Here is a 27,167-nt window from a genome sequence, read left to right as displayed (position 1 = left end):
TGGTTATCCAGCCGGACATGTTGGGGCGGTTGGTCAGGAAGTCCAGTAACCATTTGCAGATGAGGGAACTGATGCCCAGGTCTGTCAGTTTCCTGATGAGTTGTGAGGGGTGGATTGTATTGAACGCTGAACTGAAGTCTATAAACAGCATTCTGGCGTAGGTGTTGTTGTTGTCCAGGTGTGAGAGGACAGAGTGCAGTGCGATGGAGACTGCATCCTCTGTGCTCCTGTTCTGGCGGTATGCGAATTGGTGGGGGTCCAGGGTGGGGGGGAGACAGGATTTGAAGTGTGCTAGGACCAGCTGCTCTAAACACTTAGTGATGATGGGGGTGAGTGCTACTGGGCGGTAGTCATTGAGGCAAGATGGGTTGGAGTTTTTGGGTATCGGGACGATGGAGGTGGATTTGAAGCAGGCCGGTACCACAGCGTGGGCCAAGGACAGGTTGAATATGTCTGTCAGCTCTCCTGCAAGCTCCCCAGAACACGCTCTGAGAACACGCCCGGGTATGCCATCAGGGCCTGCAGCCTTGTGGACATTGATCCTGCTCAGCACCGCTCCTACATCGGTGGGGGAGAGAGTCAGAGGTTGGTGGTCTGGCGTCACATCTGCTTTGGTTGTGGTTGTGGGGTTCCCTCGCTCAAAACGAGCATAAAAGTTGTTGAGCTCGTTGAGGAAGGAGACATCAGAGGATGCGGGGGAGGGTTTGGTGGTCCTGTAGTCTGTGATGGTCTGGAGTCCTTGCCACATGCGTCGGGGGTTGGAGTTGGAGAAGTGTTCTTCTACCTTCTTTTTGTAATGGTGTTTGGCTTTTTTGATGCCCTTCTTTAGATTAGCCCTGGCTGTGCTGTAGGCGTGTGCATCTCCTGACCTAAAGGCGGTGTTGCGGGCCTTCAGGAGGAGACGAACATCCCGGTTCATCCAAGGCTTCTGGTTGGGGTACATGGTGATCCGTTTCTGGGTGGTGACACTGTCTGTGGTTTTGGAGATGTAATCCAGTACAGATGAGGCGTACTGGTCCAGGTCTGTGTGGGTGAACGTATTCCAGTCTGTGTTTTTAAATCTGTCCTGGAGCACTGCGTCTGTCCCCTCTGGCCACACTTTAATTGTCCTCACAGCAGGTTTCACACGTTGGATGAGTGGTGAATACCGAGGTGTGAGGAACAGGGAGAGATGGTGAGATGGGAGAGATGGTTTGTATAGTCTTGTCTCTTTTGTACAACAAAAATAACAATAAAAGGTAGGATTGTAAAATATTCCAAACATTGCCAGTGTGCAGTGCAGTAAGGAGAGGAAAAGAGGTTACAGTCTTGCTTTACAGCAAGAAATAACTTAAATACAATGAGTTTTTAGATTTTTATCTTCATATTATAAGGCCCGAAAATGCCCGACCCCAAAATACTTAATTTAGTCATTAAAAATTAAGACATATGACACAAATATGTATAAAAAAGATAAAGAAACTTCTCTTTCTTTTTTCGGTACACCGGTTCCATACGTCTCTCTTGTTTCACCTGTCCCCATCTTTGTTTGCCCCTTCCTTACTCAGTGATAGATAGCTATATCTGTATCTCATTACTTTCAGGCTCACTGCAGTTCCATCTCCTTTGTCACATCCATTATGCTGCATTCTGAGTACCACTTATAAGTAAACCTTGGTTAAAGGCAAAAGAAAAATCTGACTTTTTTAACCTTCTGAGTATACTTTGAGGAGGATATAAAATGCTTCAGGCAGTGGATATAGAGGGAAAAAAGTATTCCGTGTTCTACTCATACAAACTGGGATGAAAGTTGGTGAATGGCTGAAAGCAATTCTGAAGGGACTCTCATTCACAGATAATCATCACATTATTTAAGTAGCAGCCAAAATATATTGACCATCCAATTTGAAAGCTGAGAAAAGAGCAAATGTGAAAGAGCAGGCAGAATGATAAATTGGCTGCTTTTCAGGCTGAAGCTAATATGTTAATGATTGCTGATGTATTAAATCAAAGGGCTAGATTTTACCTACAGTCTGACCAGCCAATGCTTGTTTCACGGGGCTGCATTTGTGTAGGATTTTTGCTACATAGAGCATAAGCACGGGTTATGCAACCAATGTGAACAGGTTTGTGTGTGGTCTTCCAAAAGCCCAACCCAAATGCACCCGGCTTCATGTGCAAATAAATCAAATGATGATTGGTTAAAATGTGGGCCGGGATAGTGAGGCAGAGAAGCACAAAAACCCCACCAAGGATCAAAAAACACAGAAGGATAAGCACAGATAGGAGCAGCAGTGGTGGCTTCTCATTGTTTTAACACTCAGTTTCACTTCAACTTTAACTTTGGCCTCCACTGTGATTTGTCCAACAACACCATCAGCAAGGGCCGGCCTGCAAAGCTGCCTGTGGGCTGTGTGTAGGACCACCTCAGAGCCGTGTTAGAGTCATTTGTCTTTGTTTGGCAGGAACATGATTACGTTCGTCCTTTTTTTAGCTTTAATAAAACTTTCTAATCGATCTTGTAAGTTTCTTAAGAATTATGAGATTGTAAGATATCTAAGTGAATAAATGTACATATATGTAAAAAGCTAAACATAAACATTGTTGACGTCAAGTATTAAAATTGGTGCAATCATCTCTTATAAAAAGGGAAAATATGGGGGAGGAAATAAAAATGTAGAGAAAATCCCACAAAAACAAAGAAAAAAACAGATCCAGTCAGTGTCAGTTCCTCAGTGAAGCAAAGAAGATGAGAAAATCATTAAAAAGCACTCAAAGATAACAAGTAGCCTTGGCAAACTAATGCAGATTGTTATAGTTCATCAAATATTATCTCAGAAAGGAATTTATGAATATAATCTCCCCACATGCAAAATGGGTGGGAGACTCTCACTTGATTTTTTTCTTCCCTTTTTTTTTAAAAAAAAAGAGTAATTCCAGATTTTTTTCTCCACCTTTATCTTAAAAAAACCTCAGTTTTCCAGTGTAATATATGTTTATTACTAAAAAGACAAGTATCCACTTATCTGTGTACCACTGATGACCACTTAGACTCATTAAAAGACCCTCTTTTACTCCTCTAGCACACTGCACTGTTTTTCCTCCTTCCTGCTGTATATAACAACAGTTTCATGAATCCTGAAATATTAATGTTTTATAAAGACCCATGCAGATAATCAACTGGACATTCTTTGTTACAAAAAATTGCATCAGAGGTGTGACTGGCTATTAATTGAGGTCTGTTAACAGCCTTAATACTCTTCCTCAGGTAATCCTGAAACTGACAAAAGGTTCGGCTATATAAACAGATGCAGATGAAAAAGAAGCACCGGGAGCCTTTAAATGTGTGTCCTCCAGAGACATTCTACTTGGAGGCTTTCATGAATGTGAGAGGGCTTATTATGGGCTAAATGGATTGCAAAGACACTTCAGAGTCAGTATAACCAACAGCCAGGAGATAACAGTCATCAGAAGACCTCTTCATTGCACTCTGACAAAAAAGATGCAGCCCAGATCGGGACCTACAAGAACAAATTATTAAACACTTCTGGGGCTCAAGTGGTTTAGCAATGGCAGTCCAATCAAGACTACAACTGAGAGTTTTAAAAAAGCTCAATAATGAACATTTTAAAGTTCAAATCACTGAGTATTTGTTGTGTGTTTACATCTACATGTTAATGTGGAAAAAAATTAGGGTAATTTTTGTTTTTGGAAAATGTATCCACAACGGACAGTGTATACATACGGGTACTTTCAGGTATTTCAAGTGATTTTCAAAATGTCCTGAGGATTGTTCAATAATCCAGGTAAGAAAATCCCATAAAGTTTATTCAGTTTATTTGGATGCAATGCTTTCTGTGGGAGAAGTGTTCATCATTCACCCAACTGAACCGAATCAAGTTTCCCAGAACATGATTTCCATTTTCTTTGTGTGTGTGTGTGTGTGTGTGTGTGTGTGTGTGTGTGTGTGTGTGTGTGTGTGTGTGTGGAGAGAGAGAGAGAGAGGACTAGGGAGAACATGTACTGAACGGTGGCTGATTAGTTTTAGGTTTGAGCCTTTCTTGTACTTCTCTCCTTGATTTTGCAATAGTGATGCTTTCTTGTAAGGCATACTAAACAAGCCAGTAGCTGAAGAAGTTTTGTAATATTCCTTGGAAGATTTCCAAGAGAGGTTTCCATGGTGACATTGTGTGGTGATGGTAATTTCTTGATTAAATTAACTCAACATATTGTTGCTTCTTCAAGTTGAAGAATATAAGGAAATACAGGCAGTGAAAGAAAATCTTGTTTAAAATAAGCCAGTTTTTCAACTTTGCCAAGCAAAATGCTGACATGATATCCAAATGTGCATGCATGTAAATTTCACGTATTTATACATTTGCAGCATTGTTAATAACACTGACTTTTAAATAAAAGCTAAGAGACAAAATATAAATAGAAAATTAGTACATGCTGAACCTATTAAAGATATATTTCTTAGCTTAGCTCACTAAAAAGGAAAGCAATACAGTCATTATGACAGAGATCTAAATGAATAAGTAAAAAATGCTATTTCATCTTTAATTATCAATAAGATTTATTTTCACATATCAACGTGTTCAGTACTGTAAATCTGATAACTTGTTAATTTCTCCAATGATTTGCTGTCTTGCTTCTCAACTGTCTGTTAACACAAATGCTGTCCTTACACTTCAACTACACTGACGAGGAGTTTTAATCTCTGAAAAAAAAAAAAAAATTTTCATTCCTCGTCCAATGATGAGTTGTATTATTTCTTTTTTCTTCATACTCCTCTTTTCGATCCACTTTATCTCAAAATCTGCAAAGTTATAACAAAAGAAGAGTCAAAGCTTCACCAGCAGTGCAGCATATGAGCTTACTTTATGTGAGCTTTCAAACTCTAATATGAAATTCATAAAAAAGTTATCCTGCAGAACACCTTTGGAATAAGACGAGAATATATAGCAGACAACTTACACATTCTGAGTGTTCTCTTCTTGTTATTGAATCCACTGCTTACACCGTGATAATATAGTTATCGCAGTAATTGTCCCGAAATGGGTGCGAGTTGTTATAGTTTTATTGCTTTTTTAAATTTTGTAACCTTTCTTTTTGGTGTATTGTTCATCTGTCAAATTGTAACACTGTAACCACAGCACTCGACAGTGAAAAGAAAAAAGCAGCAGCGAGAGCGAGCAGGAGACTGTATGAGCACAAACAGCAAAAAAGAGATTAAACAACAGATGAAGTTGGGAACAGATGCATTTTTATTTGAAACTGTTGAGGGTGATGGTGTTCTGACCTTCGTTCCTTGCTGATAAAACATGTTTGACTGAGATGATTTGGTGAGTCAGAGTTGTTTTCTTTGGTGTCAGTTATCATGCTATTCCCTCGTGTTCTTTACTAAATGTACTGTTGAAGCCACCGATAGCTAAAATGACACTTAGTAAGTGTATTTCAAGCAGTGTATTTTATATATTTTGTTATGTGTAAGCCAATATTTTAGGTCGTGCAAATACGCACTTGGTTAATTACAATACAGCACAGATAACGTTTAGAGCTAGAAATGATCTATTACCAGTGAATATTCAAAATATGTTCAACCAGAGAGATGTGGGCTGCAGTTTGAGGAGGAATGAGAATTTTAAAGTGAACTACACTGTAAAAAAAATCGTGATATAAAAGTATTTTACTGTGTATTTTACAGTTTTGTACTGTTCTTCTAGAATATCATTAAATTCACATAAATAGACTGTGATTTTACATGTCAATTGTAAATTAACGTAAAATCACTGTAAATGTAATAAAACATAATTTTCTTGTTTTTTAAATGTATCTGTCTGTACATATGCATATTTAGATTGTTAAAATACATTCACAAATGCATCATAATTTCACAAATATTTGTCCGTTATTTGAAAGATTGAACCGTTAAATTCAAATGTAATGCTATGGAAAAATATATAAAATGATTCGTATAAACTTTTTTTACATCAAATAATTATTAGCATTATTGTCATTTAGGGCGATCGTGGCTCAAGAGTTGGCAGTTCGCCTTGTAATCAGAAGGTTGCCGGTTCGAGCCCCTCTCGGTCTTTGGGCAAGACACTTCACCTACCACCTACTGGTGATGGCCAGAGGGGAATTGTAAAGCGCTTTGAGGGTCTCATAAAGCGCTATATGAATGCAATCCATTGTTATTGAAACCAACTGTTAGCTGTATATTTCTGTACATTTAAGTATTATTATTCATATTGCCACATTCATTGACCTTTTTTATAGGTAATTTCATTGTTTAATCACATTAAATTGTTCCTAATTTAATGTTTAAAAGCACTTGAAAAAGGCAAAATCCCATGTAAAATTAGGGCAACAAACTGTATTGTCATTACTGAAAATAACCGTATTTTCATAGGAAAGTTATTTTCTGTTATTTTATGGTATTATTTTGGCGCCCCAGCAGCCGGAATATTATTGTTTTTTTAGGATTTATTTTTTTACGGTGTACTAGGAAATGTTTTTGTGTGTCTGTTTGTGGGGTTCAATTGTGGAATGGGTTAGGGGCTAAGCACCAGCAATGTCCAGATATCCAGAAAAACTGTGTATAAAGATATGATTTTCACACTGTACAGGGATAAGGGCAGTATTAAGCTACAAGAGGTGTTTTCAGTATAGAAATGTTCAATGTGATAAGTTATCACTGTTATAAAAAATATTACATATCCTCAGGAAGCAGCTGCACAACTACATGACTGGGCAAAGAATATGTGAAGGGGGTAGGAGTATATTACTTCTTCCCACTCCTTTTCGAGCACCTGTTGTACTAAAAGACAATATTCTCTACCCTGTATATATGTTCTATCTTGTATATTTGTACACATATGCTCAAAATAAATGATCAATCAATCGATAAGCATGGTGATGTTATCGCCACCATTACAGGGAGGGGTTTGGATTAGTCCTACAACCCATCCCCGGACAAGTGGAAGAAAAAGGATGGATGGATGCCTCCTTGTTTTATTTAATTCCTTCTGGGATGTGGATGTAACAGATGAAGTGCACTGGAAGTTCTATGTATATTTCTGTGTATTCTATTTTCCGTAAACTAGCTGGCAGTTCAGAATTCACAGTATGGAATTTTTAGTAAGAACTGCTCTTGCGAACCTAGATTGTTCCTAGCTAACGGTAAACGTCTACAGTGCTACTAAGTCAAATTCGACTATTCCGACAATTTCGACTGTGAGGTAATTATATCTTCTAAATCTTTTTCTGTCTCTGAGATGGAAACTTTATCTATCATCGTGAGCTCAGAAGTGAAATCAATGACTCAGGTAACTCAGGAATCACCCTCGACTTAATGAGAACCTCTGCTTTCTGAAGTTTAAAGTGCATTTTTAGCAAGGTAAGCAACTGCTGATTCCCTCCCAGTGCGGCTCGACATCAGCACCATGCTGCTGTTGATCCAGTTTTTCAATTTTGAAAGTTTACTAGATTCTCTGTACAGTTTGTGTGCCTGATTTACTGTTCTCCTCACATGCTGTGTGCAGCTTTGGAAGAAAAAAAAAAAGTAGACCTGGCACTATTTCAAGTAATGCAGAATAGAGAGCTGCTACTTGTATGCTCAGGGATTAAAGTGGGAACTGACAGGTGGGGATACCCTATGGTCTAGTGTCTAGTCCAGCATAGGGAAAAGAATAATTCAGAAATGAGTTGTATAATAATTTGTGTTATTGGTGATGCAGATTTTTCTTTGTGGACAGACTGTGATTAGCTGATATGTTGCTGCTGCTCTGAGGCTCAGTGATCTCTGTGGATTCATCCCACTGAATTCAACAATATACAAGCAGATGTTATATTAGTTATTATGGCTTCTTTCCAAACCCCGAGCCACTCTGTATGGTCACTAAATTCAGTTCGCAGCTTAAAAAAAACAAAACAACAAAAACAAACAAAGAAAAAAATGGAGTGCTTCTTTTCTAAAGTTTCTGTCAGTTTAAGCTATTAATTTGTATTCAGGCAGAAGCTGTGGCTTTATGGCTTTATCTGCACATCCACCCTCCAGTAACTCACCAAGTCATTTTCTCCCTTCAACTGTGTAATGAGGGTCACAGACAAACCGAGCCTGCTCAGGAAGGTTTCAGTTGGATGACAGTTTGTCAGCCTTGCATAATAAAACTGATGAACTGATGAACATGAATGACTCCGTTTTCACCTCACACATAATCCACTTACTCTTTAAAGCTGACCTTCTCTGAGGGAGGCAACATCTACAGCTAAGGTATCATTCGCGTCTCATCACTGTATAACAACAGCATCAGGATGCATGCAAGCCCATTACATTTATAATAACTGAGTATGTCTAACAGAGCAAACATGAATATGCATTTTCTCCACACTATAGCGGGCCTATCTGATGACAGTTATCATCATCACACTCACAAGTAAAACACAGCTGCTGCTTATGAAGCTCCGTAATACCTATAGAACAACAGTGCATTTGCCTCTGTTTCTAGATCAGATTCTTCTTTTAGTGACAGACTCAAACTGAAGCAATGCTCTCTTTTATATTTACGGACCTAAATGCTGAGAGGTGTTTGCACTTCACCACACAAAAAGGGATGGATTGATGGTAAATGTCTTCTGTAAGACAGTGCACACATCACTTCACAGGGTGTACCTATACTGTCAAACTTCATGACTAAGACGTAAATAGTTCTTGATTTAGATCATTCATTTAGATCATGATGAATTGATTCCAATGAGAGGGTAAAATTATGAGGAAGCAGAAAAGGAGGGAGCGCAAATGTATTACATCACATTCAAATTCAATAAAATTTCCTCTTAGAGTGCAAAAAGAGGTGACCAAAATTTTTTTTTTAATCTGGCAAGACAGTAACCTTACACATAGACCTGTTCTCCATTTTCATCATAAAGAATGATGCAGAACCTGCCTCCTGCACATAAAACAATCTCCTAACACATACTGATATTAACAAGATATTTACATTTTTGTTGGAATAAAAACATCCACGCAGCATTGGAATTGTATCATTTATTGAAGCTTCAACTCGTGTAATCCTGGGGAGTGTGGCAGAATTAGTGAGAGATATCATCTAACCCATATGATATAAACCACCAAAAGATCTGCATGAGTCTGACAGCTTTTGATCACCTGATACAATCATAAAACTCAACATTTAGTTATAGCTGATTATTTAAGTGATCAGAAAACACATAATTTATTTCCATTTCTTTAGATGAATCTACAAAAAATTCCAAAGATAGTACAGGGTGATACTATAAAATAGTATTTTTGCACTAATAAGGTGATTACGTAAGAGGCAGAAACTTGGTGCATCTTGGCATGGTGTGCAGTGTGCCCCTAAAACATTTGAGGAAACTGGAGAATTGGAGGAAGAAAGGAGATGTGGCAGAACTAAGAAAATATCTACAAAGGATGAACAGCATCTGAAAGTTATGTGCTTAAGAAATATGGAAAGCGAAATCCTGACATAGACCTGAGCAACGCGTCCAACCCTTCAGTTGATCCATCTACTATTCACTGAAGTCTCATCAGAAATGGTCTGAGTTGAAGTGTGGATGTCAAGAAGCTATTCTCAAAGAAGAGAAACAAGCAGGAAGGCTGCAGTATGCCTCATTACACAAGAAGTGGGCTGAAAATCAGTGGTAACAGGTCTTATGGATTCATGAATCCACATTTGAAATTTTTGGCTCTAATTATCAACAGTAAGTGTCTGAAGCTATCAATAAAACATGGTGGAGGTTCTGTCATGATGCTCCATTTCAACCACTGCTGTTGGGGTCTTGTCCTGAAAAGTGTCTCATTGGCAATGGCTTCCTTTCTCAGCATGACAATGATTCCAAAAACACTGCCTATGCAGTAAAAGCAAACCTGGATAGAAAAAAACACACAATGGAACGCTGTCAGTCATAGACTGTCCTCCCCAGAGCCCGGTCCTCAGCATTATTGAAGCAGTGTGGGATCATCTTGACAGAGAACAGAATGAAAGGCAGCCAACATTCAAAGAACTTTGAATGTCCTTCATGAAGCCTGGAGAACTATTCCTGATAACTTCTTAAAGAAATAACCAGAAAGCTTCCCTTAGAAAATTCAGACTATGTTGAAAAATAAAGGTGCCTATACCACATATTGACTTCAAGCTCCTTAGAATTGTAGAAACTCTGTTTTTGCCTTATATACTGTATTTCCATGTAGGCTGGTTTCAGTAAAGTTTTAGTATATATCCCTGCACATATTTCCAATTTTCCTGGCAAGAAATGAGAGGTGGCCCAAGACATTTGCACAGCACTGTAAAAAAATAACTTTACAAACCGAATAAGGCTTCACTGTTAAAGCTTGAGCTCGCCTTTTGTTTTTCCTTTGTACGATCATGCAATGTATTCAAAAACTGAATAACAGAATTTTAGTGTGAGTAATACAGTTTTTCATACAGACTGAGGTCTTAGTAATTTCACACACTTGTTGACCTGTGAATCTGAATTGTATCCCTATATCTAGAGTCCAGGGAAAATAAAGAAAGGTTTTAAACCGTGGCCATATGTCTGATACAGCTGGAAATTAGGACTTAGACATTATGGAAAGTTTAAATTTTCTTCAATTCAATTCTTAAGCACTTTCAAGGCTTAAGAATTGACTTTTTATTTCCCCATTCAAACACTATAGTGAATCATTTGAATTTGAATTATAGTGAATACTTGTCAAACGATCAGGAGAAATTTGTTGCTCATTTTTCACGGTTTGTTTTGGGATTGCTTAAATGGACATTTCATTTGAGCTATGGAGTAAGACTGAAAGTCTGGTATGATCCTTTAGTTTGAAGACTTGTTGGTTTTGTCTGCTTCCTCTATTTGATTTCAATTTCGTCAGTCTGCTCAGCTCTCACAGCAGCCAATTCTCTGAGTTCCTGCTTCTCATGCAGCTGGAGGTGATGTTAACTCACTGTGAGCTGTCAATCAGTTCCTCTTTGCTCCGAGTTATAATGACTAACAGAGAGGTAGGCTTGCATTGCTGTTAAAGGCAGGGTTATTATTCATACAGCTATCACTCAGGGTCAGGCCTACTCAGTGGGAAGTCTGTGTGAAACCTACCATTGTGGTAACTAGTGCAGTGCAACCCAGTTTCACGGCAAAACATGTAATAGAAACGCTGGTCCACCGTGTCCATTTTCATGCTTTGCCTCTCAGAAACGTGAAATGTACACGCATGCAGAAACTGCATTACTAGCAGGGGGAAATAATATATTATATATATAGAAGCCACGAGGGCCTTTACATGTAAATGTGTTGTGTTTCAACACTTTCCCGTGATAATTTTCATGTTGGCTTGAAATAAATATCACCCTCTGCTGTTACTGCAGATTACTGCAACCTCTCAATGCGTGTACGTTTCATGTTTTGGAGAGGCAAAGCGTGAAATGGACACAGTGGATTGGCGTATGCAGTGCCCACTGTCAAAGCTTTGTTAGGATCAGCAAAGGTGACATCAAGCACACTTCTGCACTGAAATATTCTTCTGAGCTCTGGTCACCATTGTAATTCCAAAACTCACCATACTAATTAATACTAAATCAGAGGCAACAATGCTTCTCTAACACTGGCAGTCATTCAATTGAACATCATCCTCTTGTTGTGCCTGGTTAACCTTCAGTAGGCCATATAGTATATAAGTCATATTGAAATCTATAGTCGATGATGTTAATGGCACTGAGAATGTTTAAAGTTTAGCCACTGAATGACATTTTTTGCTCTGGGGTTACCACAGCAGGTATATCTGATATGGCAACTTCTTATGTCAACTGCCCGTCCTGCCATAACTTCAGAGCAATTTTTTTGTTGATCCTGGAATGATCGTTTTCTTAAAATAAATGAGGAAATAAATGTTTTGATTAGAATCTATGAATACTTAACATTGTTGAAGTAAATCAAAACATTTCCAAGGGATTTGTTTTTAATGTGTGATGATGGTTAAAAAAATCCAGAACTCAGTGAAGTAGTTTCTCAGCATGACTGCAACCCTCTCATAAGCACCTCGTGTCAGTTATTGCTTAAATATTCAGTGTATTACATTCAAGAAAGAAAACAAGTATTCATTACAAGCAAAGCTGGAATCTCACCTTGTTTGAATCAGGAACAGAGTATTACCACCTTTCCATCATCACACAAGAAGCTGAAACCCCCCCCCCCCCCCCCCAATAATAATGAGCTTTGTGTGATCTCCAGTCTCTCAACATTTATTTTTTCAGCAAATTAATGTTCTCTGTTTCCTCCATGATTGTTCATGGTATTATCTCTGTCTTCTCTGAAGGAGTTTTGACAACAGCTGATATACAAATCCTTTGTTTGCACCCCGAGGAATGCTTGTTATTTAGAAAACGGCCTCAGTCTTTCTTTCTTTTTTTTTTTTAGCCTGTATCTCCTGATTGTATGCCAAGAGAACAACATCAACCCTGGCTCCACCATTTTACATCTGTGATGTTGGGAAGCCTAAAACCAAGGCACACATAGTGAGAACTACTAATGAAAGCAAATGTATAAAAACCTAAATTTGCAACATCATAAAAAATATTATATTATATTAAGATCTAGAAAGTAATATGCATAAACAGCCAGCTCAGGCAGCTCAGCCATGACACACACTTTACATGACAGGGAAATATATATACACAGTATTTAGTGAGCAAAGTAAATACTTCAGGCAGCAGAAACCCAAGAAAGAGGAGGGACCATCATGGAAGGATAGGCCCCTGCACGGTATGTACCACTGGCAGATAAAGGAGGTGGCTGACATCCAGAATTCCTACCAGTGGCTGGACAAAGCTGGACTGAAAGACAGCGCAGGTGCAAATTCTGAGTACAAGAGACATAGAGGCTGGGCTCCATCAAACCAGGCAAGACCTCAGGTGCAGGATGTGTAAAGATGCCCCTGAGACGATCCACATAGCAGCAGGGTGCAAGATGCTAGCAGGGCATACATGGAACGCCATAACCAAGTGGCCGGCATAGTATACAGAAACATCTGTGCCAATTATGGCCTGGAAGTCCCTGACTTGGATAAGCAGAAGAGAATGGTTGCTTTGGAGACAGGAACCAGATCTGCCATCTTCAAAACAATGACAAGAAACAAGCTACAATTTAACAGACATAATGTATTGCGTATTTTATGTTATGTATTAGGGAAGTATATATATTGGGAGAACAAAGAAGAAGAGAGAGAAAGAAACAGGAAAGTTGCTGTGTGTGCACTGCTAAGAAAAGACATGCAAATGTGTTTTCACTGTGTACTCGTTTCTGTACTGTGGAAACATGATTAAAAGCCTGAAACATTGGAATCCACTCTGCTCACCGTAAAAAGGAAATAAATATGTATCACATGTTTCTCACATCAGGATTTTCCTTCTTGCTGATACTCCAGATTAAGTTCAGACTCTGTATCATCAAAATACCAGTTTTATTGTGGAGTAGACATGTGAGTTTTGTTCTAAAAATTCAAGGTTAGGACGGAGAACCCACAAAAAACCCATGGACACTGGCTACTCCAGTCTAGTAGCCAGGGTCACATCCCAAACACATGCATGAGTAAAGTTAATTTGCAGTTCTAAATTAACTACATGTGTGAGTAATGTTGTTGTCTGTCCCTGTGTTAGCAATTGATGGACGGATAGATGGAACCTATAAATAATGAGGGCCAACTGTTTACAGTACTTGCCATGGTTTGTATGTTCTTGTCTCTTTTGTACAACAAAAATAACACTTTTTCAAAAGCTACAGCTGTGTGTCCTCGATAATAGCTCCGTCAGCAAGCCTGCTATCTCCTCTCTTATTTGTCCTCCACAGTATACCTAATGTACCTAGATTGATTTCCGGTGCTCTCACAGGAGAATGAAGGACACAAAAGGTATCTACATGACATTTTCAAGGCTGAAAATTACTTTTGAACACATAAGAAAAACCCCTACAACTGAATCAAGTGTCACCGAGTAAGGTCTAAAATGTGTTTTTCACGTTTTATTCTATGACCACCTTTGAGAATCAGTGTCATGGGATGTATCGTGGTTTCAGTAACAGAATACCACCAATTTAATATCGACGAGTAAGGGGAAGAAACACTTGATCTTAGACCTTCATGTCTGCTTGGATTGATTTTATGGTGCCAGGGTATTCTAAAGATGACCAGTTGGAAGAACACCATTTTTTGATAACATCATGGTTGACACTGAGCATATTGCTCATGACATCAGCAGTATCATAATTTTAATTCCTTCATCAGTAAGTGTTTATCATCCACTTATGGTAACCCACCAAATGTCTCTCTCATAGAGAGATACCAATGATAATTTTGGTTCTTGTGCTTTGTCCTTCCACTGCTCTGTCAGATGTGGTCTCCTTCTACTCTCATTACAGGTTTACAGCAACTGACAAGCTGCCACAGCTTTTTATTTGCTCTCATTTGCCTTACACCCAGCAACAGAAGTCAAATCACATTTCTCAGATCTGCTGACATATGTCTGCAGAAACCCAAGAAATAAATGTAATCTGTCTCAGTACTGAGAATTATAACCTTCTGTGGAACTGGAGGGATTCAATATAATACGAGGATCTGACAATGAGACACATTTTTTAAACAGTTATAATAGAGAAACTATATATCTATATATCTGTCTGAAAGATGTTTTTTTTTCCCGGACACCACATAGGACATGTGGAATAATGCAAAAATGTAAATACTTTGTTATCTTCATATTTTATGGTACTACAAAAACTAAGAGTTTACTAATTAGATTTCAGTCCCAGTAGTGCTTTAATTCATAGATTTCCTGATGGAGTATTAACCTCACAAACCTAAATTATAGGTAAGCGGCAAGATTTACTTGCTGTTGCTGATTGTTTCCACTGAATTACTAACACAGTTGCTGTTGCTTATTATAACTTGGGAAAGCTGCCAAAGTCGAAGTCCATAATTTAACTATTGATTTAATTTAAATTATTCCCCTTAACTTTTTATTTTTGTTATATATAGTCAACTTTCTTTTATTTTTCTAATTTTTTGAGTTTCTTTTGAGACTCTGCTTTAATTAAAAATTATTCACGCACACCAAAACACTTTTATTCTGTACACCTTCATCAGTTGGTGAAATATTGTTTCCCATCTGTGTCAAAAACTACTGTTTATTCTGATAAAATATTCACTGCCATTGATTTAAAAACAGGAAAACAAAACAGATATAGACCAATCCAGTCTTTAGGTGATAAAATGATGAGTCCTGTTTGTATTTAACATGTTTTAATGCTTTGTATCTTGTTCCATTTAATCTCAACAAGCCCCTAAAAACAGTCAGTGATCACTGCTGGCCTCTCTCAGTTTTTTATTACAGCTAATCGATTTAATCAAGCTCAGTTTTTAAACCCTTACGATGTAACTACAGCCCAGCAGTATATTAATGACTAACCTCATATTGTGGATGGGTTATCTCAGTTGTTCTCCGCACTGAAGTTTGGTCCATTTACAGCATCCTGCCATTTGTCCCTAACCTTTGGGAACCCTCACGTTAAGTTTTATCGAGTGGAAAAAAGTTAGCGTTCATCCTCCAGCTTCACTGTTTATATTATGCTAACATAGCTGTGTCGCTAGCGGTCACGTAGCACATCATTATATACCAGCTAGCCAAACTTCAGTAACCCTATAAATGTCCCTGCTGTTTGCTTTCCTGTCTTCATTTATGTTGGAAGTGATAACAGAGCTGTATGTTTTAATCTGTTTCATAAATCCCTCAGTCAGAACATGGTGTGTTATAGTTAGATGGAAACTAGCGAGCTAACTCGCTGCTAACTTCTAACTCCATTAAATTTAATAAATTCTGTTTTCATGGATGCCTGGATGTTAAACTTAATTGTTACACCTGGTAGAGCAACAACGCTGATGATTTTATTACAAATGAAAGGATTTAGACAGTTTTTAACTCTCAGTGATGCCGTACAGTGATCGTGTGACTTGGGGACCTGCAGCGGCGTCTGGGCCCAGGCACGGCTAATGATGTCAGACTTAAAGACTTAAAGATTGAGATTATTCACCCCAGGTGAATAGTTAAGGTAGAGATTTAACTAAATGTTCAAAAGCACCATAAGTATTAACCAGACTCCAATATGCTAAAGTGAAAGAAAGTGTAAGTCTGCGTATTTATTTTATTTATTTATTTATGAACAAAGTTACAATCTTCATCCTAGTTCTCTCTCTTGGGAAATTCAGCTTAAATCCATGTCTCTGAAATCTGTAAGGTGTTAGCCAGCATTAGTGAAACTTTCTTTGAAGTTGATCAAACATTATTGAACTAAGACACAATGTATCTCTCAGTGAAGTTCAGCACATACAACCAAAATCATGGGGTAGATAGCTGAGTTGATAATTGGCCAGATAATTATCAATACCGTTGAGGAGGGTAAGCCAGTAAGAATTATTGCTGATTAGGCTGGTTATATACACCGAAGCTTACACTGAAGCTTCTTAATGGAAAGTTGATTTAAACGGAAAAGTGTGGTAGGAAACTGCTACATGGACAACCGTATACTAAGGAGCAGACTGAGGCTAGTGTAAGCGCACAGGGAGCCATGACACAGATCTGATGGAAAGAGCCTATAGCTGTCGCATTCCTAATACCAAGCCAATTCAAAACAATAGACACTGGCAGAAGTGTTACAAGTGTTAGTTATAACAAAGTTAAAAAACAGTTGCTCAGGAACACTGAGCAACAGTCCACTTTTCAAATTAAATTTTGTGTGTCTTTTGGAAATCAAGTTCCTACAGTCAGGAGGAGGTGTGGGGAAGTACAGAATCCAAAGTGTTTGAAGTCCAATGTGAAGTTCATGCAGTTTGTGATGATTTGTGATGCCGGGCTATCTCCCGGTGTTTTATCAAGTCCAAAGTCAACATATGTGTCTACCAGGAGATTTTAGAAAACTTAATTATTTCATCTGCTAACAAAATTTAGGTATATGCTTATTTCCTTTTCCAGCAGAACTGAGCACTTGTCCACTAAACTAAAACTACTAGCAAATGCTTTGCTGACCATGCTATTAATGCGTTTGACTGGCCAACCAACTCCTCTGACTGGAGCCCAACAGAGAAGTACTTTCAAAGAAGATGAAAACCACGAAACACAAGAATGCAGACAAGAATATTTTCTTGTCTGCTCGGAGGAGCTACTTGTGGTGCTCTTGTAGCGTAGCATCCGAGCAGAGAAGTCTCCACTGTCACAGCAAATTAGAGAGCACACAAACCCAGAGGCTCACATTCATGCTCTCGAATCGAAGCAGACCCCTCACACAATGGCTGTCACACATCGTTTAGCATACACATTGCAATTCTTTTAAGTGATTACAGAAACAAAATCTGCACACAGAAGGCAGCAGCTAGAACGCATTCGTTTTACTTTACTGTTTTTTCCCCCTTTTTTAAGAGTCATTGCTTGGGTGTCATTGCTGTACTCAACCAAATATCCCTTTATCATAACAATTCTGTGAACCACAGTCAGAATTAGACACAGTTGTGTGTAAATTAAGCTAATTGATTATAATATAGTCATAACACAGCATGCAATTGGTTGATCGTCCTTTTAGGCCTCTTCATTAGAGGAGTTATCTGATTTCCCACATTCCCCTGTTTTCACTAGACAAGCAATTATCTTTATGTGATGGTCAGACGTCGGTGGCTATAAAGAGTGGAAAGATCAATCTGATCAGAATTCTTTGGCTGAAAAAAACAAACGCTCTATAAAGTAACTCACTCTCCAGATCCACTGCCGCCGTCCTTCTATAGGAGTTTACCTTTGTGTCCCTAAACCAGAGACCTGAACACGTCTCCAGCATGTTCAGGTTCTGCTTTGGGGTCTCAGTATGATATACCTCGGAGGCATCTCACCCAGGAGACAACATGATCAAACACGATCAGGCAAGTGAACCACTTCAAGTAATTTACTTGGATGAGAAGGGGCAGCAGTTCTACAATGAGTACTTCCCTTTTTTGGGGGGTAAGCCCAGACATTGGCTGAATAAAGCACATGCCAGTTGTATTCTCAGTCTTATTCTTTCAGCCACTACCTGCAGCTTGTCATAGGTGAGGGTAAGAGCAAAGATAGACAGCCTTGTTTTTACACCAACCTCCTGCTTGAAATTCTCCCCACAAGCATTACAATCAGTGTCAAAGGTCGTCTTACTAGCAAAGACTATAACTAGTCCTATTTTCACCAAAACAGTTTCTGCCAGGGATCACGCTGTTGTGGTTGTGAAATATCTACATGAACCTAAACCAAGTGCAATATCAGCAGTTTGTTTTATAACAATTATATCATTATATACTCATATACTGTGCACACGTTTCTTACTAATAAACAAGCTGTGAACTGCGTTTGGCTAGCTGTACAAGTGTGGAGGTTTTATCTCATTAGCTTTGTTAAATCTTTAGTTTATCTGATGTTGCATCACAGATAAGTTTAATAATAAATGCTGGTTTGACAAGCTTCAATGCTAGAGTGGTGGCTTGCTGCTAAATAATGTAAATGTATTTCATTGTAGATACAGTATGTCGTGTTACACGGGAGAATGACAGTGAACATAATGAAGCAGATACCAATTCCTGAGTGCATCTTTCAATTAATGACCCATCATACTACAGGCTATGTTTCCAATTTGTTGTTTGACAGCTAAACACTGAAAAAAAATTCTTATTTTTTTTTTTAACTACCAGTCAGTCATCTCTCCCGTACCGCTCTTCGTCTCTGAGTGAAGATTTCAGTTGCTTCTTGGTTTTTGTGTTTTTGCTTCTGTTTGTGTGTGTTTATAAGTCTATACCCATATTTCAAATTAGCTTATACACCAGTTATAATTTTTTATAAATCTGAAATGTGAGAAGACGTTTATAGTATGCATTTTTTTTCTCTTATTTTATTATTATTAGACGATCCAATAGTTTTGACAATTTGTATTAAAAAGTTATTAAATTGTGCTCGGTTATATGGGCTCAATCAGAAGTTGAAGTTTTCAAATAAGAATTTGAAATCTTTCAACTGTATCGCTTTAAAATTTGAGCATTTTCAAGTGTTTTACAAGATCACCAAGTACATTACCTCATATTCTAAACAATTACTGGCTGCATATGTCTTTGTGAGAAAAGTTACTAATATTTAGGCCTTTTCTGTTATCTCTTAAATAGTTTCAATCCGCAAAATATTCTAGCATTATTTCACTGTGTTACTTATGGATGATAAACCTTCTCATCTTCAGGTTGAGCAACTAAAGGGATTACCAGTGAGTGTAAGTAATACTGTTGACTGACATATGACCTGTGAGTAAATACATTAGAGGGTCACCTAGGTAACTGCAAGTGACTAGCTGTCACCTTCAAAGGGATGTGTGACAGGTGAATTGCTTCCAGTGTCTACTCAACTTTAGCTTCTTGAGGGAGAAACTACAGAAATTCATAAAACAGACAATGGATGGAGAATCCAAATAAAAGTGACTTGAACAACAAATATTACAATATAATGTCTGCTTGGACAGCCAGCAAAACACACACATAGAGCAAAACAATTTAAGATATTTATAAATAAGTTCTATGATCTTGTATATGTATTTTTTGCTTCCCTAAGGTCCCAATATTGCTATTTCTCCTTCTCTTTCACACTGAATGAGTCATAGAGATAAAACGTGTCCTTTCTCCTGACGAATTAATGTTTCAGATCCCTCATCTATTTTAAATTCTGTCTGTGAATACTGAATTTCACGTCCATCACTATGTCAAGAATAATATGAGTGCTGAAACCTGATGTGTTTTCCAGAACACCCGGTTAGGATTTCTTTTAAGCACTTTCCTAATAGTGTGTAAGACTGTACATCATCCCTAAAACAACAGTCCTCCATTCGTCTATACATATTAAGCTATGTCAAAACAATGGGATGCTATGATTTGCAAATAAAAAGATCGAGATTCCTGTTAACTTTGACAGTTCATATACATGTTAATTGAGTTGTACTTTGGGGGAAGGCTTTAGTTATTCCTGCAACTTTAGCCCTCTTCTTTTCTGATTTAAACTGACAGCAGATGATTGCAGGCCCTCTGTTATTTCTAATCTTAGACGTTTTTTCCTGTCTCATCTTTCAAAAGACTACATGTGAGGAATTTTCAAAACTATATGTGTGTCATCACGGAGACCCACATCATCATAGAATAGATTTCCAATTTAATATCATTCATCTGTTTGTTCAGCAGCACCTCAAGAACCAGCGAGACATTTGGAAGATTACTCAATCTCTGCTTGTTGACGTTCGTCACCTCCCTGCCCTCTACTGTTCCTTTCACCAAACTGTATTTTGCCATTACAAAATCACATTATTCAAATGCCTTCATAAATATTTCATGTGAGGTATGAGAGAGGCCAGACAACATTTTCTGTCCCCATCTTTGTGCTTCTAATTTGTAAGAGTGGACGCCATACGAATATTAGAAATTCAGAGAAAGAAGGTAAGAAAGAAAATTTTGGATTACTGGCATATACCAAAATATTCTGGGGGTAAAGAAATTATTTAGAATTCATCTTCAATTTACAACAGGTCCCGTTTATATTTAAATCTATAATTTCTTAACATGCAGGGTTAAGATTTCGACAGGGCCATGATCGTTATGAAACTAACCAGGTTGTTTTTAGAGCTATAGCCAATAAACGGATGTGAAAATGACAGAAATAACCACATGAAAGTAATTAAAAAACACAGAGCCAGCTGCTTGGTGGAGTTTTTTCAATTTTCTTTTGAATTTTCAATAATGTTACTGCATCTCCTTGTAAACCTTATTGAGTTGACTACAACAGTGGTCCCCAGCCCCCGAGTTTGGTACCGGGCCGCGAGAGTTGAAGCTCGGGTGTGAAATTTATGGTTTTCAGGGTTTTTATCAGTTTTTAGTGTTGTTATTTTTTTATCGTTTTTATTATTAACCTGGTTTCCCTGGGTCTTTTCCCGTGTGTTATGAATTATTATTATTTATTTATTTTTGATACCGGTACTAGTTTTATTTTGTTGTATTTATCCGCAACATCTTAAAGGCCGGTCCGTGACAATGTTGTCAGACATAAACTGGTCCGTGGCACAAAAAAGGTTGGGGTCTACATCTTATTTCCAGTCATAGCTTACTCATGCTGTTCACTTTATGTCATCTTATCTTAAGCCTTGCTAATTAAATTCAGCCAGCACTTGGATGAATTCAGGAACAACCTTATTCCAACTTTATAACGCAAACGCGCAAGGTAAATTTTGTTTAATGAACACATTTGTTAATGTTACTGTATGCAAAATTAAACAATTGTACACATGATTGTTCGGGTCTGTCCATTGCAGTTTGGACAGAGTGGAACAAATTAATTGAAACAAAACTGTCATAAAATAAATAATTATTTAGCATGAAAATCATTAAAATCACTGCCCTGAGATGAGCTGTCTGGAGCTGCAGTCGTGTTATTAAGACAAAGTGGCTGGTTACTGTGAGACTCTCTGTGTCCCTTTTAAAAAGAAATGCAGTATGGAATTACTGGAAACCAAGCTACTGAACTGCTCAGTTTGCCAAAATTATTGCCTTAAAAAGCTTGAAAATACTTCATTGATCAGTGTTTCTTTCTGTTTACTATAGTGGGACAAAAGTGCTTTGCATAAAGGAAAGTCACCAGAGGATAACAATTTCCAAGCGATTTTCAATTGTACTTATCCCTAAATTGATATGTTTGCTGTGCAACTGTAATACTTTTGATAACACACCATAAAACCAAACTCCTGTAATCACCTAGAGCATAACGCTGCGAGAAAGATCATTCCTTCTCTGAAATCGTTTTGCATTTTTTTATTTTTACATTTCAAATAACAAATTTTACAAGCATAAACGAATTCTATGCATTTTGTAGATGTAACATCATGTTGTGATCCAGGACTCTATAATATATACATTACGCAACATAGGGGCATCTCTTTGAGAAAGCAGCACATTATCTGGTTGTAATCTTCTGGCATAGTCAAATAATGCAAATACCAGGATGTATTTTCAAAATGTATCATTGTTTTCTTAAATCAGTTTACAACAAACCAGTCTATATTACTGTTACTTATATCCGTTATCATTTTGTTCTCACTGTGTAGTGGGCAAGTCTTACATCTTATATCAAGGTAAATTTAGAATCACCAGTTAACCTAACCTGAAGTGATGCGGACGCTGCACTGGTCTGTTTTGGTGAAAAGACAGCTGAGTGTAAAAGTGAAGGTCTTAATTTACCGGTCGATCTACGTCCCTACCCTCAGCCTATGATGATAATAATAATAATAATAATAATAATAATAATACATTTTATTTGAGGGTGCCTTTCAAAAACCCAAGGTCACCTTACAAAAGAACAAAACTAATAAAAGGAGCAATAGTCATAAAATACATAAAATAAGTTAAAATTGCAAAACAGAACTTGACAACAGATAAAATTAGCACTAAAGCGAATAAGCCAGTTTGAACAGATGTGTTTTGAGCTGTGACTTAAATGAGAGTCTATATTTCTTATGGCTGGAGGAAGAGAGTTCCAGAGCCGAGGAGCAGAGCGACTGAAGGCTCTGTTCCCCATAGTGATAAGATGTGCGGACGTAACAGTGAGATGAATAGCAGATGAGGATCTGAGAGGGCGGGAAACAGTGGTGATATGGAGCAGGTCACACAAATAGGAAGGAGCAGATTTATGGATACACTTGTACGTGAGAAGTAAGATTTTAAAGTTTATCCTGGCTTCTATGAGCAACCAGTGAAGCTGCTGAAGAACTGGGGTAATATGAGCTCTTGAAGGAGTACGAGTTATGACCTGAGCTGTAGAATTTTGAAAAAGTTGGAGTTTATGAAGGGACCGTTTAGGGAGACCAAATAAGAGGGAGTTGCAGTAATCAATACGGGACGTTATAAGACGGGACTTATTACGGGACGTCTTATGGTTATACAAGCGGCAGAAATGGGCTTCCTCCGAAGGGTGGCTGGCCTCTCCCTTAGAGATAGGGTGAGAAGTTCAGCCAATCGGGAGGGGCTCAGAGTAGAGCCACTGCTCCTCCACATCGAAAGGAGCCAGTTGAAGTGGTTTGGGTATCTGACAAGGCTGCCTCCTGGGTGAGGTGTCCCACTGGGAGGAGGCCCTGGGACAGACCCAGAACACGCTGGAGAGATTATATCTCTCAGCTGGCCTGGGAATGCCTTGGTGTCTGCTGCAAAGAAATAAAAAGTTTTTCTTTAACAACTATACAAGGTGTGAATTGTTTAAATGGAGATTGTCACTTTGATTGACAGGTGTACTGATGCAGGTGTCTTCTTGGCCTCATCTCCACTAATTTAAGTCACAGATTTGTGCGATCTTAGGGCCTTTTACAGTGTTTCAGTTTGTGTGTATTTTGATATTTTATTAACCTGCAATATTGGGAGCTGCATGTGCACAATTTGTAGATACAGTTTGCTAACAAAGTTTGCTAGTGTTAGCTGATAATTTAGCCTTCCAATATTGTCTCTTCTGGCTCAAAATGAAGAACATGGCTGCAGGCAAAAGTATAACAATGAGTCTCCAAAGTGGAAAAAACAGAAACCAGTGAATTATATTCTGTATGGTCATAATTTACTGTTTTGTTTTTGTTTAAATTGCTAGCTTCCCATTTTTGGTGTTTGAACGTAATTTATATTGGAATATGGAACGGCCGTTTTATACTTGTTTTCTGACTCAGTAATGCAGTCAAAATAATCACATGTTACAGTTTTTCTCAAATGTTAAAACACAAAAGCCAATCCTGTAACCCAAATGACCAGTAGTCGAAACACATTTACTAAATGTAGCCACCATATTCCAGTACCATAAACACATGTCACATGAAGACACAATTCACAAAACACAACCCTCTGTACTCATAAATCTAAACACATTTTTCCTTGCTAAAACACATGTTGCAAAACAACTCTGCTCATATTCTCAAATGAAAGCCCATGTGATGCAAAATGCTTGCCACAGTCACCAATCTTTGAACACAGGGAACACACCTGGCGTCAGTCACTACACACAACGACTCAAAATTGAAGACACCTGTTGCTAATGATGTGACCCCACCTATAAAAGCATAGTTTGGTGAAGATGCCAAACAATCACAATGGATGAAGGCATTCGAGCGTGCGGAAGGAGAAGAGCTGCAGGCCAAAGAGGAAGAGGGGTTGAGATCAGAGGAGGAAGAGGTGAAGGCCTAAGAAGAAGAAGAGGAGTTCGGAGTAGAGGAGGAAGAGAAGGAGGCCAACAAGAGAGAGGAGAAGGTCCAGGTGGGAGAAGAAGACAACCTCGCACCATCATAACAGATGATATGCGAGCAACAGTAATTGATCATGTCATTGGCCATGGCATGACAATGGCTGAAGCGGGACGAAGAGTACATCCAAACCTGAGTAGGTTCACCGTGGCCACCATTATCAAGGCATTTAGACAACACAACAGGTATAGTACGCTATTGCTTTCTTTGTCACACTACAGTTTTACAGGCCTGTGAAAGTGGTCTGTTACTTTACATGTAGTTTTACATATAAATCAGTCAATTGACAACACATGTTTCTTTCTTTAGAGCTGAAAGGATGCCACATAGAGGTGGGAGGGTTGCCATATTCACAGCGGCACAAGAAACCCTCATTGCAGATATGGTCCGTGAGAACAACTGCATTAGACTCCGAGAGATCAGAGACAAAGTCATTGCAGATAATGTAAACTTTGAGAACATTGATGCTGTCAGCGTGTCCACAATAGACAGAGTTCTCCGGCGCCAACAGATGAGGATGAAACAGGTCTACAGGGTTCCCTTTGAGCGCAACTCTGCGCGACACATAGAACAACGTTACGAGTATGTGCAAGTACGTATACATCCATGTCCACAGTACAGTTAGTGGACATACTGTGTTGCTTAGTGGCCTACATTACTTCTGGACAATACTGTGCTACCTGACTGACCGTTCTGAACACCTGTACGCTTTTCCATGTTCACAGAGGATAATGCAGTTGGACGCGATGGCCAGACCCCATGAGTACCTCTTCCTGGATGAGGCTGGCTTCAACCTCCAGAAACGAAGGCGAAGTGGCCGTAACATCATTGGCCAAAGAGCCATCACTGAGGTTCCTGGCCAACGGGGGGGTAATATTACTCTTTGTGCAGCTATGGGTACGGAGGGGCTTGTCCACCGGCATGCTGTCCTTGGGTCTTACAACACCCAACATCTCCTCACCTTCCTAGAGGAGCTAAAAGACATCCTCCTGGACTGTCAACAACACCATCCTAGGCTAGCACATCACATGTATGTGATCATTTGGGACAACGTCCGCTTCCACAAAACACACCAAATCAGAGAGTGGTTCACCACCAACAGTGACCACTTTTTAAACGTCTGTCTGCCACCCTACTCCCCTTTCCTGAACCCTATAGAGGAGTTCTTCTCATCATGGAGATGGAAGGTGTATGACAGACAGCCATACACAAGAGAGAACCTCGTACGGGCAATGGAGCTGGCCTGTGCTGACATCCCAGTGGAGGCCTTCCAGGGATGGATTCGCCATTCCAGGGCGTTTTTCCCGCGGTGCCTAGCAAGGGACAATATAGCCTGTGATGTGGATGAGGTGATGTGGCCCAATGCAGCTCGGCGACATGATGCCGCACAGTGACTGTGTGTAATACTGTAAAAAGACCGTGTAGACAATAAAAAAGACTTCACACCCTGATCATGTTTCCGAGAGTACTGTTGTGTGCGATAGATTCTGTTTTTGCATTGAGTTGTGTTACAGTAGTGTACGTACATGCAGGATGTTTTTATAGATTTATAGTCTTCATGTGAAACTCACAAATCTAAATGCCTAATCCTCTGCAGGGTTCTATGACGATCTGTTACTGTACAGTTTATAAAAATATGCATTGGCAGTTATGAACCAAAGAACCTTCTCACAAATTGAGCATTGTGTTTTCAATTGTTTTGCTGTAGTGTGTAATGCTGTGTATAGTGTTTACAGTTCTGACAGCTTCGAGCTGCTCTCTTGGTGTGGGCGTTTGAGTTTTGCAGTGGGAAGGTGTGGTTGTGTTTATGTAGCTTTAGAGAAGGGTGTTGTGTTTGGACATTGGGGGACCTGGTGATAACGTTTGTGACATGTGTTTTAGCATTTGAGAAAAACTGTAATATGTTCTTTGCCAAAAGCACAGAGTAATTACTTTCCTCACATTTAGTCAGGGTTCCTGTCTCCAAACAACTGAAACCAGCCATGTATGAAAATCAGTTGACCTAGCACTGGTTGTTTATGTATTTACATGCTGTGCTGCTCTGAAGACAGCGGCTCAAAACAGATATTTCTAGACTTACATGCAACATATTTCTACACATTACTGTGTTTTTCAGTCCATTATTGCTTGTCATTGCTACTGCTACTTTGCAATGCACACCCTGAGACACCCATAGTTACCAACATATAGTTGACAAATCTTTGGAGGGACTTTTGGCAACACTCTATTACAAGACACACTCATATTGTTTATATTACAGTTGCTCATTCCACAGTGTCTATATAAAGTACAGTAAAAGCATTTTGACAAGTTTTAAGGAGTTTGCCCATGCTACATGCTACTAAAGGATCTGGAGCAGATGATTTGACGGACTAGACTCTGCATGTCATTAAATTCCAAACATTTCCAAGTGTAAGGGAAATGGAAGCGACCAGGGCCGAACAATTGTGCTTTGGGGAAAAAAAGAAATATTCTAAAAATCAAGTCTGCTGTAATCAATGATACAGTAGCACAGAATGAGAGAGATGGATTGGACAGTGGGAGCACTGTCTGTTCTGTCCTTCCTCACAGCAATTGGTGATTCTCATATGGGACTGCACAGATTTAGATCTTACTGGAATGCCGCAGTAACAGCTGCAAGTGGCTAGAAATAAGCCAATTTACTACCAGATGAAAAAGCTGACAGCCACAATGTGGACAATACTCAGATTGACGAAATGTCGCACTGGTTAGCATTGTTGCTTAATATCAAGAAGTTTCTCGGTACACATCATTTATTCTTGCTTTCTGTGTTGTCTCTTTTCCTTTGTGGA

The 27,167-nt window shown here is 38.8% G+C and overlaps 2 protein-coding genes across 2 annotated transcripts in view; one reads left to right on the top strand and one right to left on the bottom strand.

Annotated features, from left to right (window-relative positions):
• The window catches only part of lsamp (limbic system associated membrane protein), a 741,226-nt gene that overhangs the window by 489,406 nt on the left and 224,653 nt on the right, over positions 1-27,167 (bottom strand). The window lies entirely within an intron of this gene.
• The window catches only part of LOC146374121 (uncharacterized), a 227,498-nt gene continuing 224,230 nt past the window's right edge, over positions 23,900-27,167 (top strand). The window contains exons 1-2 of the mRNA XM_084951519.1: positions 23,900-24,946; positions 25,080-25,224. Of these exons, the coding sequence (XP_084807645.1) occupies positions 24,674-24,946; positions 25,080-25,224 (418 nt within the window). The 5' untranslated portion in view covers positions 23,900-24,673. The remainder of the gene's footprint in view (positions 24,947-25,079; positions 25,225-27,167) is intronic.

This window comes from Perissodus microlepis, chromosome 14, assembly GCF_051167445.1.
Source record: "Perissodus microlepis isolate ML-2025 ecotype Zambia chromosome 14, ASM5116744v1, whole genome shotgun sequence".
Lineage (NCBI taxonomy): Eukaryota > Metazoa > Chordata > Actinopteri > Cichliformes > Cichlidae > Perissodus > Perissodus microlepis.
This window is presented reverse-complemented; position numbering and strand designations above follow the sequence as displayed.